The 15,943-nt window shown below is 38.9% G+C and overlaps 1 protein-coding gene across 1 annotated transcript; it reads left to right on the forward strand.

The window, feature by feature from the left end:
• Window positions 1-9,831: 9,831 nt before the first annotated feature.
• On the forward strand, window positions 9,832-11,475 carry LOC128741610 (probable G-protein coupled receptor No18). Its single transcript, XM_053837550.1, has one exon. It carries the CDS (start codon window positions 9,832-9,834, stop codon window positions 11,473-11,475), a length of 1,644 nt encoding a protein of 547 aa, XP_053693525.1.
• The last annotated feature ends 4,468 nt before the right edge of the window (window positions 11,476-15,943 follow it).

The following is a 15,943-nucleotide window of genomic DNA, read 5'->3' on the forward strand; positions in this document are numbered from 1 at the left end:
CCAAACTGTTTACTTGAATTGATATGAAAAACTTTACTTCGTTTCGATTGCAATTCCGAATCCGCGACCGTCGTTGTTGATACGTTACCAAGGAAACGGGAGTGATGCCATATTTACGTTGAGCATGAAATTGACCAATAATTTTCGCTATTAAATTAACGTGTCGAAAACATACTTATAAAATTTTCTGATAATAAAATTCACCGTAAACAACATTTTATGTGAAATGTGATAGAATTACTGTCGGATCTAGTTCAACAGCAAAATTGGATACGCGATTCTACGTTTCATAATTGTCCATAACAGATTATTACCAACTATTAGCAACTCAGCATAAACTTAGCATAAACAAAACGATAGTGGAAACAAGTACTGAAATCAGTAAAAAAGCAGCTGGCCTCTGACGACCTTCACCTTAAGGGGACATAAACGACTAAAAATTTTCATAAAAATCATCATTTTTTATCTCAGATTTTGATTCTGTAGTCTTTTCCGCTTATTTTGATACTAAATTTGTAATGATCCTACCACGGGAAGTGGCCGAAATACGATCATGCACATAAGCATTCCAGTGCGGCGTGGAACAACTTCGGCGGAATAAAACGCCGCTCCTGGAAAACCATGGTTTTCAAACTTTATGTACCTTTTTTCTCAGAAACTACTCAACGAATCGGAACAAACTTTTTTTTTGTTTTCTTGGTAGTAGCTTGGCAGAGACTTTTATAGCTTTTGAGGTTTGTAAACGAAACACGTCAGAAGAAAAAAAAAGAAGTAGACAAAATTTCATTTTTTCAGGCAACTTTTATTCTTATTTTATTATGATTTCTTATGATTTGTTGCGACAATTAGGATTATTTAACAGTAGGGATTAAAACCTACATGTAAGAAATAACAATGTAAATCTTAACCTAATATCTAACCTAGCTAACTTATGATCTATAAAGAGACTTAATAATCATCGATTATTGACGGAAATTTGAAATAATTTTGTTTGACATAGCTTCTAGGGTTTCAACACCAGTAAGTCGATGTAATTCTAATATACTAAACCAAGGAGGACGTTTCAAAATCATTTTCAAAATTTTATTTTGAATCCTCTGAAGGCTCTTCTCCCTCGTAATACAACAACTTGACCAAATCGGAACGGCATAAACATCGGCGGTCTAAAAATTTGTTTGTAAATCAATAGTTTATTTTTCAGACAAAGTCTAGAATTTCTGTTAATGAGAGGATTTAAACATTTCATATATTTATTACATTTTGCTTGAATACTTTCGATGTGGTCTTTAAAGGTAAGTTTTTTATCATAAATTAATCCCAAATATTTAACTTGGTCAGACCAAGTCAAAGTCAAAGTCAAAGCAACTCCATTCATCTTGATAATGTGATTGCTATTTGGCTTAAGGGAAGAAGCTCTAGGCTTATGAGGAAAAATAATTAATTGAGTTTTAGGAGCATTGGAAGAAATTTTCCACTTTTGCAAGTATTTGGAGAAAATTTGGCTTTTCTGCAGTCGACTACATATGACACGAAGACATTTTCCTTTTACGGAAATGCTTGTATCGTCGCAGAATAACGTCTTAGTGCAGCCAGCCGGTAATTCAGGAAGATCAGATGTGAATATGTTATACAGGATTGGGCCCAAGATCGAGCCTTGAGGCACACCTGCTTTAACAGGAAAGCTATCAGATTTAGAATTCTGTAAAATAATTTTGTAAAATTTTTACGATGTAAATTGGAAAGTTAAAATTTATCCGAAATTTAGGTTTTCGGTAGTTGATGAAATTGTTAGGAATTTCCTTAACTCTATTTAAAGTAATTTCTGACGCCGATAACGATTAAGGTAACGTAAACAAACACGCATTTGCTTCACTGTATTCAAATTATATTTACCACCTTATTTTGCTTACAATAGTATTTAGTATATAGTATATAATGTCTTCTAAATTTACTCTAAAATGCTAACCTAGCGCTCCGCAGCTCTAGCAGCAGCTTCGTTATTCATTCGCATAATGTTGCCAATGCCCCTGATCCAAATGTAACGAATCTGTACAAACCGTGGTACTTCTTCATCCCGCTGCAATGACCAGTGGCGCCACTGGTGCTTCACTCGGTGCATCACCAACTGGACATTACGTCCAGTGAAGGGCGCCAGCAAATCCGAGCACAACGGTTGATCCAACACTAACCGGTTGAGCCGTGGGCAGTGAGACTCAACTAAATCCAACATCTTGGGTAAAAAGGGCGCTGCCGTCCCCGAGTGGATGGTTAGCTGCTCCAGTTTATCGTACCAAGAAACATTACCGAAATGGTGCTCCAGCAACTCCAACCATACGTCATTCGGTGCTTTAATTATAGATGGCGCACAACTATCGAAATTCATAGTCAGTGAACGAATGATGTTTGGTTCGCCAATATCGAAGATCTGCAGGGCCAGATAGGATGCAGTCACACTCTCTAGAGACGGAGCATGAAGTTGTAGACGAAAATAGAATGGCTGCCTAACGAAGACGTTAAACATGGAGAAATACGTGAGCTGCACGGTGAGGCGTTTTAGCTTCGGCAGATGAACCTGGCCAAAACCATGCGGCATGATTAGCTGTTCGTTTGAAACTACGTCCATTTCGTCAATGGTCAATTCTTGTAGCTCCGGAAAGTTGAGAGCAATCTGCAAATGTTCACTCAGAGCAAACTTTATCAGTTTCAATTTGACGAGATTTGGGCAGTTGTTACGAACAGCAGCGAGGGCTTTATCGTGACCGTAGCGCATGGTGACACTTTCTAGAGCTCGTAGATTCTGAAATACTGCTGACCATTCGTCGGAAGCAAAGCCGATGAAAGCAATGTTAATATCCAAATTCTGGAGATTAGGTAAACGGCTAGCCAACAAATACATTGAACTAGGCATCTCCGGTATAGGGGAACAGAAGCCTTCTATCTTGGCCGAGAGAATATGACATCGGTTATCTATTAAACAGATGATTGCAAGCATCCTATCCCAATCGAGCTGGCGCCAATGAGCAGTTTTTGGAAAAATTATACTCTGGTAGCTCCTTTCGCTGTGCTCGATGACTTCTTCGTCAATCAGCCGGATGTTTTCGTTGTCTTCGAAACGGTACATTTTCAGGGCGAAGGTGCCAGGCAAAAACTTTCGCGAGCTAAGCATGACCGAGTTCCATCGCTTGCTGACTAAAGAAGCAGTTAACTGTTCCGGAACAGCAAGATGCTGGAAGATGCCTTCGAACACATGGTCCGGTAAGTTATCGTACTGCGCACTCCACAATGACATGATACTGCTTGTTTGGTTTGTTAGTTTAAACTACAACTTGTAACTAAACTGATGTGATCGATGCAGAGGGTTTTATAGCGTTCAACCCCAAATAGGTAGATAGGAATCGGTAGTAGGAAGTTTTACCTCGATATGTCTACCTATGAGCATATGAATGGTATCGTACGAATTACCTAACTATCCTATTTGTCCCAACGCAAATCACACATTTCAAGCATCCAGTAACTATTTGCCGAACTCGTAACTCGCACTCATACTAACCAGTCTACGTGCGATGCCGGTAAATTTTATCACTTTTCCCATTAAGTAGTACATGAAGTTCACGTAAGTTGCTGTACAGAAGTTTACATGAATTTTCACGTGGATGCGACGTGTCGATTTTTTTGAGTGTAGACATTTACTAACAATATTGATAAAAAAAGATGACAATGTTAGTGTACAGGACCTGATTCAAGCTGGCAAAGGGACCAAAACGTATTGTGATCACAAGGTAGATCACACTCTTAAGAAATGAACTGTTTATCCAGCTTTCCACGATCGATCGGAAAGATTCTTATCAAGACAAGACGCCGTTTGAGAGCAAACTTGTTAACGGATCGACCAATATGAAGTAAATGTTTGCTTCTGAGTGCACTCGAATGTTTAATTCGCACGATTGTAAAAAGTATCCTGAGCCGGTGTTTTCAGATAATTATGGCCGCAAACCACTACAAAAGTTTAAATCCGTTCAGTTATGTTCCACTTCAGCTGATCTGCAAAATGAAACAATGTTTACATTTTTACACTCGAACAACAAACAACCATGGATGTTTCCATAGTAACTTCGTCAGGGCGAACTCGACGCTCCTGCAATGAATGTCAAAAGATTGTGCCCACTTGTGCTCAATAACCGTCATTATCGCTCGTGGAAAGCTGGATACGACAAACCTAGGTTGAAGACTGAATATAAATAAATGAATCTTATAAAAATGAATTTCTGTCTGTACCTTACCTATGTTCCTTATAGAATCGACAACTAATGAAGACTGAACCGATAGGCGTGAAAATTTGTAGAGTTTTTGGGGCCGGGGAAGGTTCCTATGATGATTAGAGACCCCTCCTCCCACTAAGAGGAGAGCTCCATACAAATGAAGCACAAATTTCTGCACAACTTGAGAAGTAATCAAATAACTGGAACCAAATTTGGCATGAGGGGGTTTTTGGATGCAAAATTTTTAATATGAATTTGGATGTAAAACATCCAGCATCTAGCTCACAGTGTCCGGTTAATCGGAGGCTGTATAAAAAAAAGAAAAAGCAACATTGTCAAGTAAATAGCAACAAAAGTAATTGCAATGCGATGGGAAGTTAGAAATAGTCTATCTGAATATTGCTGGTTTATTTACAAATTATGTTGCTCTGCGACATCTTGTAGAAATAAAACATCCAATGTTGGTAGCACTAGCTGAAACTCATATAGTGTACCCTGGTGACTTGGACCAATATAGTATACCGGGTAACAAAGTTGCTTTTTGCCTTTCGCATTCCAGACGTACTGGTGGTGTTGCTATTTACGCCAGGGAATCAATTAAATTCAACATTCGTACAAACGAATCTGCTGAGAATAATCGGTTTCTAGGGATTTCGGTTGAAAGAGGCATGACGATTGGAAATTATGGAATAATATATCATTCCCCTAGTTCAAGCGACCAGCGCTTTTTAGAACTTTAAGACAACTGGTGGGATAATTTTATAGACTTAGATAAACTAAATATTATTGCTGGTGATTTTAATATTGATTGGCTTAGTGGACTAAATTCGAATCAATTAAAGCAGTTAGCAGATTTTTACAATTTTAGACAAACAGTTTGCCAATTTACTAGAATTTACAGACACAGTCGAACGCTAATTGATCACGTGTTTTCGAACTTTGACATGTTACATTCTGGTGCAGAGGCCGATTACAAAATTTCAGATCATGAGACAATTTTTATTTTGATAAAAGATAAAGAGATAAAAACTACAAGGTATACAGCCCTAAGGGTTGTACGAAAGGGTGACGTAGGACTGTGTCATATAATACTCATTATATTGATAACATGTTTTAATCGATGAAGTATAACTTTATGTCTGATCATTAAATCAAAGACTAATGTAAACTGCATTTCTGGCATATGCATATTTGAGTATTTGTGAGTATCATTGTTTGAGTGTTTATTTGTAAAAGAAGAGCGAAATATTCTGATTTAATTCTTCATTGAATCAATGGTGTTTTTAAAAAAACCCGTTTGAAATTGTTTGGTGGCCCTGAAAAGAACTATGTTTGAGCTGATAGCACTTCTTAAAAATCAGTACTATAAAAACTGTTGCCAATATATAGATGGATGTCGCTATTCGGTCCTTTAGACTCTAGGATGATGGTTGCCCGCTGATACAGGAGTGATAGGAAATACCAAATCACTGTAAAGTAGAAATGGATTAGTTTTATCAAAATACTGACCGTCCGTCAGTGCGATCGTGCGGTAAATGAGCAGACGGCGAACCTAGTGTGCGATTTTATAGTCACTGGCACTGCCGTTGCTACTTGTAAGCTAGTGAAGGTATGGGAGAAACCAGATCGGCTGCTGCTCAAATAATTATCCGAATGGAACGTTAATCATTTAGAAAGTGTAGAAAAATCTTTCCATTCTTCAATTACTATAGTTCTTATAAGAACTGTTTAAGACCACAACGGCCTACTGCTGAATTTGCTGCCCATCAGTCGATCCGTTTCCATTTGCCTTCAGTGTCCGATAGCCGTCGATGATAAATAAAATACTGATCGTCCATCAGTGCGATAGTGCGATAAATGAGCAGGCGGCGAACCAAGTGTACCATTTTATAGTCACTGGCACTGCCGCTGCTACTTGTAAGCTAGTGTAGGTGGTGGAGGAAACCATATCGGCTGCTGCTGCTTAAATGATTGTCCGACACTGATTGAGCAAGCTATCGAACAATTTCGCATGTCTGCGATGGGGATAATGCAAAATGTAACGTAAAGTGCACCGTGTGGGATTCACGTTGGCCATTGCCCGCTGATTCCGCTTGTCTTCGGGGTCGGTGTTGCCGTCAATAGCCAACGATGTTGCCAATTGGATTGGAAAAGGGGTGTGGCTTACAAAGTGATCTCAAAGGTTATCATTTGGATCCAAATCCTTTGGTGTATCTAATTGTCGTCTGTGCCTGTGAAGCTAGGCGATCACAAGGGAAATGTATGGGAAAATTCGGCCTTAAAACTTTACACACATTTTCACTATTTAGCGTATAAAAAATTATTATTATTAATATGTTACTATAAAATTGCTGGACATTTTATCTATCCAACGACATATTAACTGTTATGTTTCGTTCAGTAGTATAGTAGCTATTAGCGTTTGAAATATTTCATTCAAACGTTACACTTCTATTTTTCGTTTTTATAAAGTGCTACCCAGTCCCAGTATAGTAAACAAAGACGTAGTCCTACGTCAAAAGTACAAGAAGTTTCGTAGAAGTAATAGTAGTGATGATTGGAGTAGATACACAGCCGCGCGTAACGTATATGCACGTGCCTTGAAAAAGGTTCGATGTGATTATATACAACGGAAGATTAATCACCATCAAAATAACAGCAAAGAGTTGTGGAAAATTTTAAAACAGTGAATAAAATGTGAAGATAACTCCCCGCGCTCCATAACTTTCAATGGCACTGAAGAACAATCGAGTCGAGTAATAGCGAATAAATGTAACAGTTATTTTGATGATAGTGCTCAGCTGATCAATCAAAGTATTGATTTGGTCAGTGAACCTCACGAAATAATACAGCCGATTTCTAATAATATCAGATTTGATGGATTTCGCCCTATTACTTTTGCAGAGTTGAAAGATTTGTTTTTCTTTAAAGAAATCGGCTGGTAACGACAATGTCAACGCAAAAGTAATACAAGATTGCTTTCATGTCATCGGACGCGACGTGCTGGATCTTGTTAATGAATCGTTGCGAACTGGCACGTGCCTAAAGTTTGGAAAGAATCGCTTGTGATTTCTATTCCCAAAGTTAATGGAACGGATAAAGTCGAAGAGTACGGTCCTATTAACATATTGCACACATTAGAGAAAATCCTAGAACTTGTTGTCAAAGGCCAGCTGATGAATTATTTAAACTGTAATCATTTGTTAGTTCCAGAGCAATCAGGCTATCGAGAGGGACACTCTTGCGAAACTGCATTAAATTTGGTACCAGAAAAATGAAAAGAAAAAATCGAAGCTAAAGAAACTATTCTTGCTGTAATTTTGGATCTAAAACGCGCGTTTGAGGCAATCTCCAGGCCCTTATTGTTACAAACCTTGAAGCGATTTGGTATTGGAGGGCTAGCATATAAATGGTTTGAAGGCTATTTATGTGATAGAACTCAGAAGACTCGCTTTGATAATTTTAATTCTGCTAGCTAATAAACTTGGTGTACCGCAAGGGAGTGTATTAGGGCCGCTTTTGTTCATAATTTAAATGACATGAAACGAGTTTTGCACGCATTGCAATGGCTTTCTGTGAAGCAAAGAGTTTATTTTTTGACAATGGTGTTTCTTTATAAACTTCTTAATAGAATGCTGCCTCGATATTTGTGTGATCGAATTGAAAGGGGAAGTAATTTGCATACGTACAACACTAGAAACGCGGAAGATGCGAGAACACCACATTTTTTGTTTGGAAGATTACAGAACTCTCTGTTGTACAAAGTAATTAACTTTTTTAATTCGATGCCGCGACAAATTAAACGTGCAGCAACAATGGCAGAATTCAAAAGGCTATGCATTTCACACATAAAGGCTACTTTATAGACACAATTTGATATTTTTTGTATTAATTTAAAAAGATTGTATATTTTTAATTTTTGTATATTTATTGGATATATTAAGTTATCATGTTCACTGATGAAGATGGATTTAAAATTGTTACTATTATTAATTTAAAAAAAATAGAGTAGACTACACATGTTTGAGTCACGCGCGCGAGAACAGACATAGATAATCTGGAAATTGAATGATCAGGTTAAATTCCTGAACAAAGGATTTAGAGCAGAAGCTGGATAGGCTTGGGTTTGCTTGTGGACTTTGTCACTCGTATACCATCGCATTCCTGCGGAGGTTTATATCGAGCACTAAAGGACAGCAGGATCTCCCTCGTAGTTGTAGATCGTTATGTATCTAGAACCAATTCTGACTAGCTGCTGCTCTATAATATTAGGTTCGATTCCTAATCAAGTCCAGATAATTTTCGGGTTGGAAACGTTTTGGACGAGCCTTGGACATATTTTGAAATATTGATATTCACTTGAAAGTTTAATATGTCTGTATTAGAAGCCAGCTCGTTATTTGCTTTTACCTCCTGGCTACATTGTTATATCATAAATATCTTAAGTAGATAAATCGTCTCGCTCGAACCGTTGTAGGGGTATGAGGTGGGACCATCATCATCATCATCATCATCATCATCATCATCATATTTCCTTCATTTGGGTCCGAACGAGAGACATCGAGTAGGGATCGCCCCTGCGAAATGGTACAATCCGCAGGGTGTTCCGTGAAATGGTACATTTCGCATAAGGTTTTTCACGAAATGGTATTCGGTGAAATGGTATATAATCAAGGCGAATATTGCTATCTGCTTTATTTTATCTGGCTAAGCAATAGGGGAGTTGTTTTCTACTTTACTTTGCGGAAAAATTGCAATTTTGTATATTAAACTACCCACGCTTTCATAGTTATACGTAACATTAACATCCAAAATGAATCATCTAAGGTTGAACTCCTACTTTCTACTTTCAACGGGTCAACAAATGAGTTGTAATGCATTTCATAACACTAACACTGAACGCAGCACGTTTCTGTGAAACCATATCTAGCAACAAGTTCGTCTCTCACCTGCCTCTCTGTGGGTAAATGCGTTGTTTTACAACATCCGGCATATTTACCCTCCTAAATCTGATTCAGCATTGCAACGAAGAGTGAAGTACCTACCAATTGTACGGCAACGACGACGACAACGGTCGGTTAGTAACAATGCCAACAGACAGCGAATTCGAATAAACTAAGCTTCAAATTATTGCAAATATTTGCAGATTACAACCGTCGTCGTCGTCCCGTTCCAGTTCCTATGTTGTGATGTTCCACCTGCTTGTGCATATACATATTAAGTTCGGTTGTATTTATTGGGCTCGACCATTAGTGATAAATTTTCCCATTGTTTGCTTCTGTCATTGCAGGCGACCATTTTACCCGGTGGTACCGGTGGCCGGTAAGGACAACTGTTACCACTGAACCGAATCGCCCGGCCCTGGCAGTCGACGTGCCAATGCATTGGACTGTGTGACGCGGTTCAATAAACATAGTGAAACCAAAATCTGCCGCTGCCTGCTGACTGCTGCCTGCTGCGAGAGTAGTACTGATGTGCTCCATCAACGGTTGTCAACGACCGGACAACAGTGGCTTTCTGGCCATTGGTTTCTGAACTCTGGTGATTGTGTCGTGAGAATAATGTTTAGAGAATGGCAATTGTATCAGTGATACCAGTGGCCAACCTTACAAGCTCCAGCGACAATGGTGGTAATGGGACAACGAATGGAACCGTCGGTGGCAATGGAGACGACGGGGGAGGTGCAGTTGGAGGGGCAACCACGGTTGGTGGTTGCCCTCGACCGGATGACACGTTATATCCGAGCATGTTCGGAATTGACCTCGCCGTACCCCAGTGGGAAGCGATTGCTACCGCACTCGTACTGACACTCATCATCATCATCACCATCGTCGGTAATGTGCTTGTCATTCTCAGTGTGTTCACGTACAAACCGCTCCGGATAGTGCAAAACTTCTTCATCGTGTCACTGGCGGTTGCCGATCTGACGGTCGCCATCCTCGTGCTACCCTTCAACGTGGCCTATTCTATACTGGGACGGTGGGAGTTCGGCATCCATGTCTGTAAGATGTGGCTCACCTCCGACGTCCTGTGCTGTACGGCTTCTATCCTTAATCTTTGTGCGATAGCGCTAGATCGATACTGGGCAATAACCGATCCGATTAATTATGCCCAAAAACGAACCCTGGAACGAGTGCTGGCACTGATTGCCGGTGTGTGGGTTTTGTCGCTGGTCATCAGTTCACCACCGTTGATCGGTTGGAACGACTGGCCGGAAGAATTTTCCAGCGAGTTCCCATGTCAATTAACTAGCAATCAGGGCTACGTCATCTACTCCTCCCTCGGATCATTCTACATCCCGTTGATCATCATGACAATTGTATACATCGAAATTTATATAGCCACTCGGCGGCGGCTCCGGGAGAGAGCTCAGGCGTCCAAAATCAATACTTTGGCCAGTAGGAGCATTGGGGTAGCGAGCGACAAGGAGATGGCCACAACACAGAACAACCCGCGGGACCGGGAATCAATTAGTAGTGAAACAAACCACAACGAACATCCAAACCATAGCACCAGCAGCAGTAGTACCGATCACCGGTCCCAGCGGAAACGAAAGAAGAAGGCTAAGGAGAAAAAAGAAGCCAAAGTAGCGGCCAAACGTGCCAAACAGGCAGCGGAGAGTCAGCTCCGATTAGCGCTTCGGGATGAAGATTCCGTAACGGAATGTCCGGCGGAAAATTCGTCACTCTGCGAGGGCAAAGCAAACTGTGATATCAAATCGGTCATCGATCCGAACGGAACGGCGGCAACCGGTGCCGGTGCGGCGGATGTGGCGACCGACGGCGAGGATGGTGCCACTAATCCAACTATCGCCAATACAACCAACGGCGGCAGCGGTGGCGGCGCTAGTGATAAAAAGCCACACAAAAAGGCAATTATATCCCTACCGAACCGGGGGCGGATGAAACAGTCGTTCCGGAAAGCCGGCGGCATTAATCAGTTTATCGAGGAAAAGCAGAAAATCTCCCTGTCGAAGGAGCGACGGGCGGCGCGGACGCTCGGCATCATCATGGGTGTGTTTGTGGTCTGCTGGCTGCCGTTCTTCCTAATGTACGTGATACTGCCGTTCTGTCCGTCGTGCTGTCCGACAAATAAGTTAATTAATTTTATCACATGGCTCGGTTACATCAACTCCGCTCTAAATCCCATTATTTACACAATATTCAATTTGGATTATAGACGCGCATTCAAGCGGCTGCTGGGAATCAAGCCGTAAATCGAGGTAGGTTTTGCATCTCTCTCTTTCTCTCATTGTCACATTCCGTAATGTTATTCACAATCTGCGGCAAGACAGCAACAAGCAGGCTATGATTACGACCGAGGGTGACATATGTGATTATTAACACCTCTTTTTCCCACACAATCCTGTGAACAAAGCTTTTGTGGCGTAGAATTACGCCACCCTAATGAAGTAAGACGTAGTCATAGGTCGGAAAAATCTCTATTCACAGGATGCGAAAACAAATATGATTTTGTCACGAAAAAACTAAAGATTTTGAACGCTAATAATGCAGTCAATTCTGAATAGATTTTGCTGGTTTGCATGCCAACCGATACGTCAATGGCATTTGTTAGGTGAATGTGGGGGTTAAAACAACTTGCGTGCCCAGGATGCGGCTTATTGGGCAACATGTGCCACTTTCTCTGTAAAATTTAAATTAAAAAATAATTCTTCGAGGTGTAATCAGAGATTTTAATTTAATAGCCCGGCCCGGTGGGGGTGATAGGTAATCTAACTGCGTGAAAATAGATCCAGTCTCCAATCAAACTTTAAATGTAATTTCAAGTCCAACGTCAAATAAAATTTCAAGGCTGGTTTAAAATCAAATTTCAACTTTAGTTTGTATTACAAATTTCAATTTCTATTGCATGTTTGATGTTCGACTTTCAAATTCAATTTTAAATTTTATTTCAAGTCCAATTTCATGTCCTATTGCCGTTCAAATCCAGTTTCAGTGTTAGGCTCTTCCAGTTCAATTTAAGGTAAAGCTGCTATGCTAAATTGGTTTAAGTTTAGGTTCAATTTCAAGCAAGCAAGCCAGTCCAATTTCAATTTTAATTTTAAATACAATTTCAATCTTCGAATTTAATTTTAAGTTCAACTTGCAGTTCAATTTAACCGTTATGTGTGCAACAGGGTACCCGGGTACCTTTTCAGTTTTAAAATAGTCATAACTCATTCAATTTAAAACATACGTCATTGAAATTTTGCGACATTGTAAAACTCGTTGATCTTAAGTTATTGCGGTTTTTTGGTGCATATCCATAAAGGGGACTAGCAATGAGAGGCACTTGAATTTTTTTATTACGTAGGAGGGCGACAAGGGTACCCGGGTACCCATGATTTGCTATGTTCATAACTTTGGCTATCTTGAACCGATTTGGATGAAACCAGTGGCATTTGATTCGTACATTTATCTAGTTTTGATTAGATAAAGCATTTGGCCATCAAATGACATGTAGTTCCCGGGAATCGATAATTCCGGAGCAACGTCCGGTAAAACGTAGGAAGCCGCTTGTTTTGAAATAATATCAGCTTTCAGCGAATCTATAAGCTTTGAACTTGACATTGTGGACCCTTTTTTCATCTTATTATATAAATTGGTGACTCTTTAGACTTGGGTTTTATCGGCTCATCAGTCAGAAATCAGTCAGTAAATTGGTGACTTTAGATCGCTTTGGCCATTCCAGAATTGGGTTCCTGTAGGGTTATAGATGGCCAGTTGGGTACATAACCCAATACTAGAATTGGTTTAGCGGATCTCTTAGATGTTTTGAACTGATATGCCCAGTTTAGTACTTATTAATAATTTCGGAATTGATTCCAAATGTATAACGGATGGTTCTACGTTTTGAACTGATCTGATAATGCTAAGCATTATCTTGAATAACCAATCAAAATACATCGAAATGTAAAAAATATCACCTACCAAACTAATTCCAAGAACTTTGATACCCATATTGCTAGGTTTTACTTCCAATCCTAGACTGGTCATCCATGACCCCACAGGAACCTACTCCGGAATGGCCAACCTGATTCATCTCATTACATGAAATAGTTCATTGTATGAATTTTTAGAGTTTTTAAATCCGCATGACTGATTTTCCTGCAATACAATCAGTTCTCTAGCTCACAGCGGACACTCTGTCGGAATTCCGGATTTTCGGGCCCCGTATATCTTTTAATGGCCAAACGGCCGAATGATTCAAAACTAGATAAATTAACGAATCAAATGACACCTATTTCATCAAAATCGGTTTAAAATTGTTGATGTTATAACAATATCAATTGTGGGTACCCGGGTACCCTTGTCGCCCTGCTAAAGGTGTTTTTTTTGTCGCACACATAACGGTTAAAGTAAAGTTCTTATCTTATTCTTATTAATACCATCACAGCCTCAATTAAGGATTCCTGGAAATAATTCTAATTACTTCTAATCTCAGAAATATTTCATATTATTTTCTTGTCTGTATTAACATTTGCATAATATCAGAAATATATTGCAAATGTTTAATCGGCCAGGCCAACTGTGAAGCATTGCCGCGAAGACGATTTTTCGAAATGAATCTTGTGTGAATAAGTTATTCATACATAGATGCATTTCAATATCAACAGGGGAAGAAGAAACGGGGACGTCTCGTACCAACCGTTTCCGATTAACTTTGTTTCGTTGGGAGTATCTTTGCTAATAAAAGTTAATGATACTCCGGACCCTCGGGGATGAACTTATGGCATTTAGACCAAAAGTCCGGCTGCTTTTGGCCAAGGTTATAGCGCATTTTCTCGCTCTTTGAAAATAGGTTAAACTTCCAAACTACAGCGTAAATACCACGAAACTATAATTGAAGATTAATTCTATAAAAATAGTCTATAGAACATTTACATAGCTAGTTTTATAAAAAAAATGAATAATTAAAAAGAACGATCATACGATCATTATTGCTTAATCTTCTACATAATACTTATCTCTAAGACATGGACACTAAATAACTGCTTCAACTTTGGTACCGGACGTTACCATTGCTTGAACTGCAGCGGATTTTAGCTTTGAATATGCCCGAAAACGATGGTATACCAACTTTTCTAGATAAATTCAAAAATTGCTTCATTCAGGGGTGGCAATTCTTCTGGGTGATGACCGAAATTTGTTCTGAAGTCCTTCATCACGGTCGTAATGCTCATACAGCATTTGGTATTGGGTCATAATCTTCGGGTTCAATCATCGCTCTATGATTGCCACAGAAATCATGGTATTAAAGCAGAAATGGCACCTATCCTTATGACACACTTTCACAACCGGTCTGGCCCGGAAACATTTATTCGTAACACGGACCGATTAAATACATAAATATATACGGAAGCGAACGTTTATCTGCGAATCCACATTGCTGAAATTCAGTTCAATTTAAAGTAAAGTTTCAAGTCTAAAACTAAGTCCAATTTCATGTCAAATTTTATTCCAATTTGGTCGAATTCAAGCTTAATTTTATGTCCTGTTTCAAGTCCAATTCCCTGTTTATTTTGAACTCGAATATGAAGTCCAACTATGAACTCTAACTTCGATTTTAATTATAAATACTGGCATTGGCCATGGTATTAAAGCAGAAATGGCACACTGAGACTCGTGGACCACTTTCTCAGTTAAACTTAATGTAAACCAAACTAATTTCTGAAACCCAGAGGTCAGCCGTTTTCAATTTAATCGGTCATTATATTTGCGATAACTAAATTATTTGCGTAAAAATAGTTCCAGTTTCAAGTCCACATTCAATTCCAGTTGTGAATTAAATTTCAAGTATAGTTTCATGTCTAATCAATTTCAAGGTCAAGGTCAAAGTCAATTTCTAGTTCAAATTCAAAGATATTCTAAACTTATGTTCAATTTTAACGCCGATTTTAAGTCCTACTTTCAATTCCAAACACAATGTTAAGTGCAATTTAAATCCAATTTATATCCAATTTAAATATCTAGTTTAATTTTATGCCCAAGGCCAAATTTAACTTCGATTTCAAGTCCAACTCCAAGTATAATTTTAAGGCCGATTTCGAACCCAACTAAAAACCAATTCTTTTCCTTCGATTTTTTCGAAAATATTTTTTTCCTGTTTGTCGATTTCTAATCTTTTAGTGATAAAATTTCCATGACAAAATTTTTTGTTGTTCGTGAGTTATAGCTCAAAAATTTGGTTTTGGATAAATTACTGATTGAACGAGACCGTAGTCCGTCCTCTGCTGCTCTCCAGAAAAAAAACGTAAAATAAGAAAAATGAAACAAAAGGAGAAAGCACGGAAAAGAGCACGAAGAACGTGACAAAAACTGGAGAAACAGACTAGAGAGCGAAAAAAGGGAGAGAAATAAATGTACAGAAACTGACATCAAAAAAAGAAAACAGAAAAAAAGAAAAAACGAGACGAAAGAATGGGAGGGAAAACGGAACACAAAAAGACAAAATATGTTGGAAGGTAGGGAACGGGAGAGGAAAAGAAGGAAATGTGCCAAAAAATCAGGAGACTGCACAGAAAAAGATAGCGAATGGAAGCGAAAAGAAAGAAAACGAAGAATATGAGAAAGAAAATTAAGGTAAACTGGACAGAAAAAGAAAAAAAACGGGACAAAAAGAAGAAAAAGAGAAGAAAAAATATGAGAGCGAGAAAATAAAAATAAAATAAGAAGAAAAAATAA

Source organism: Sabethes cyaneus, chromosome 3, assembly GCF_943734655.1.
Source record: "Sabethes cyaneus chromosome 3, idSabCyanKW18_F2, whole genome shotgun sequence".
NCBI classification, from domain to species: Eukaryota; Metazoa; Arthropoda; class Insecta; order Diptera; family Culicidae; genus Sabethes; species Sabethes cyaneus.

Coding starts and splice junctions, on each gene's coding strand:
- LOC128741610 (XM_053837550.1), top strand. CDS start 9,832: ATGGCAATTGTATCAGTGATACCAGTGGCCAACCTTACAAGCTCCAGC.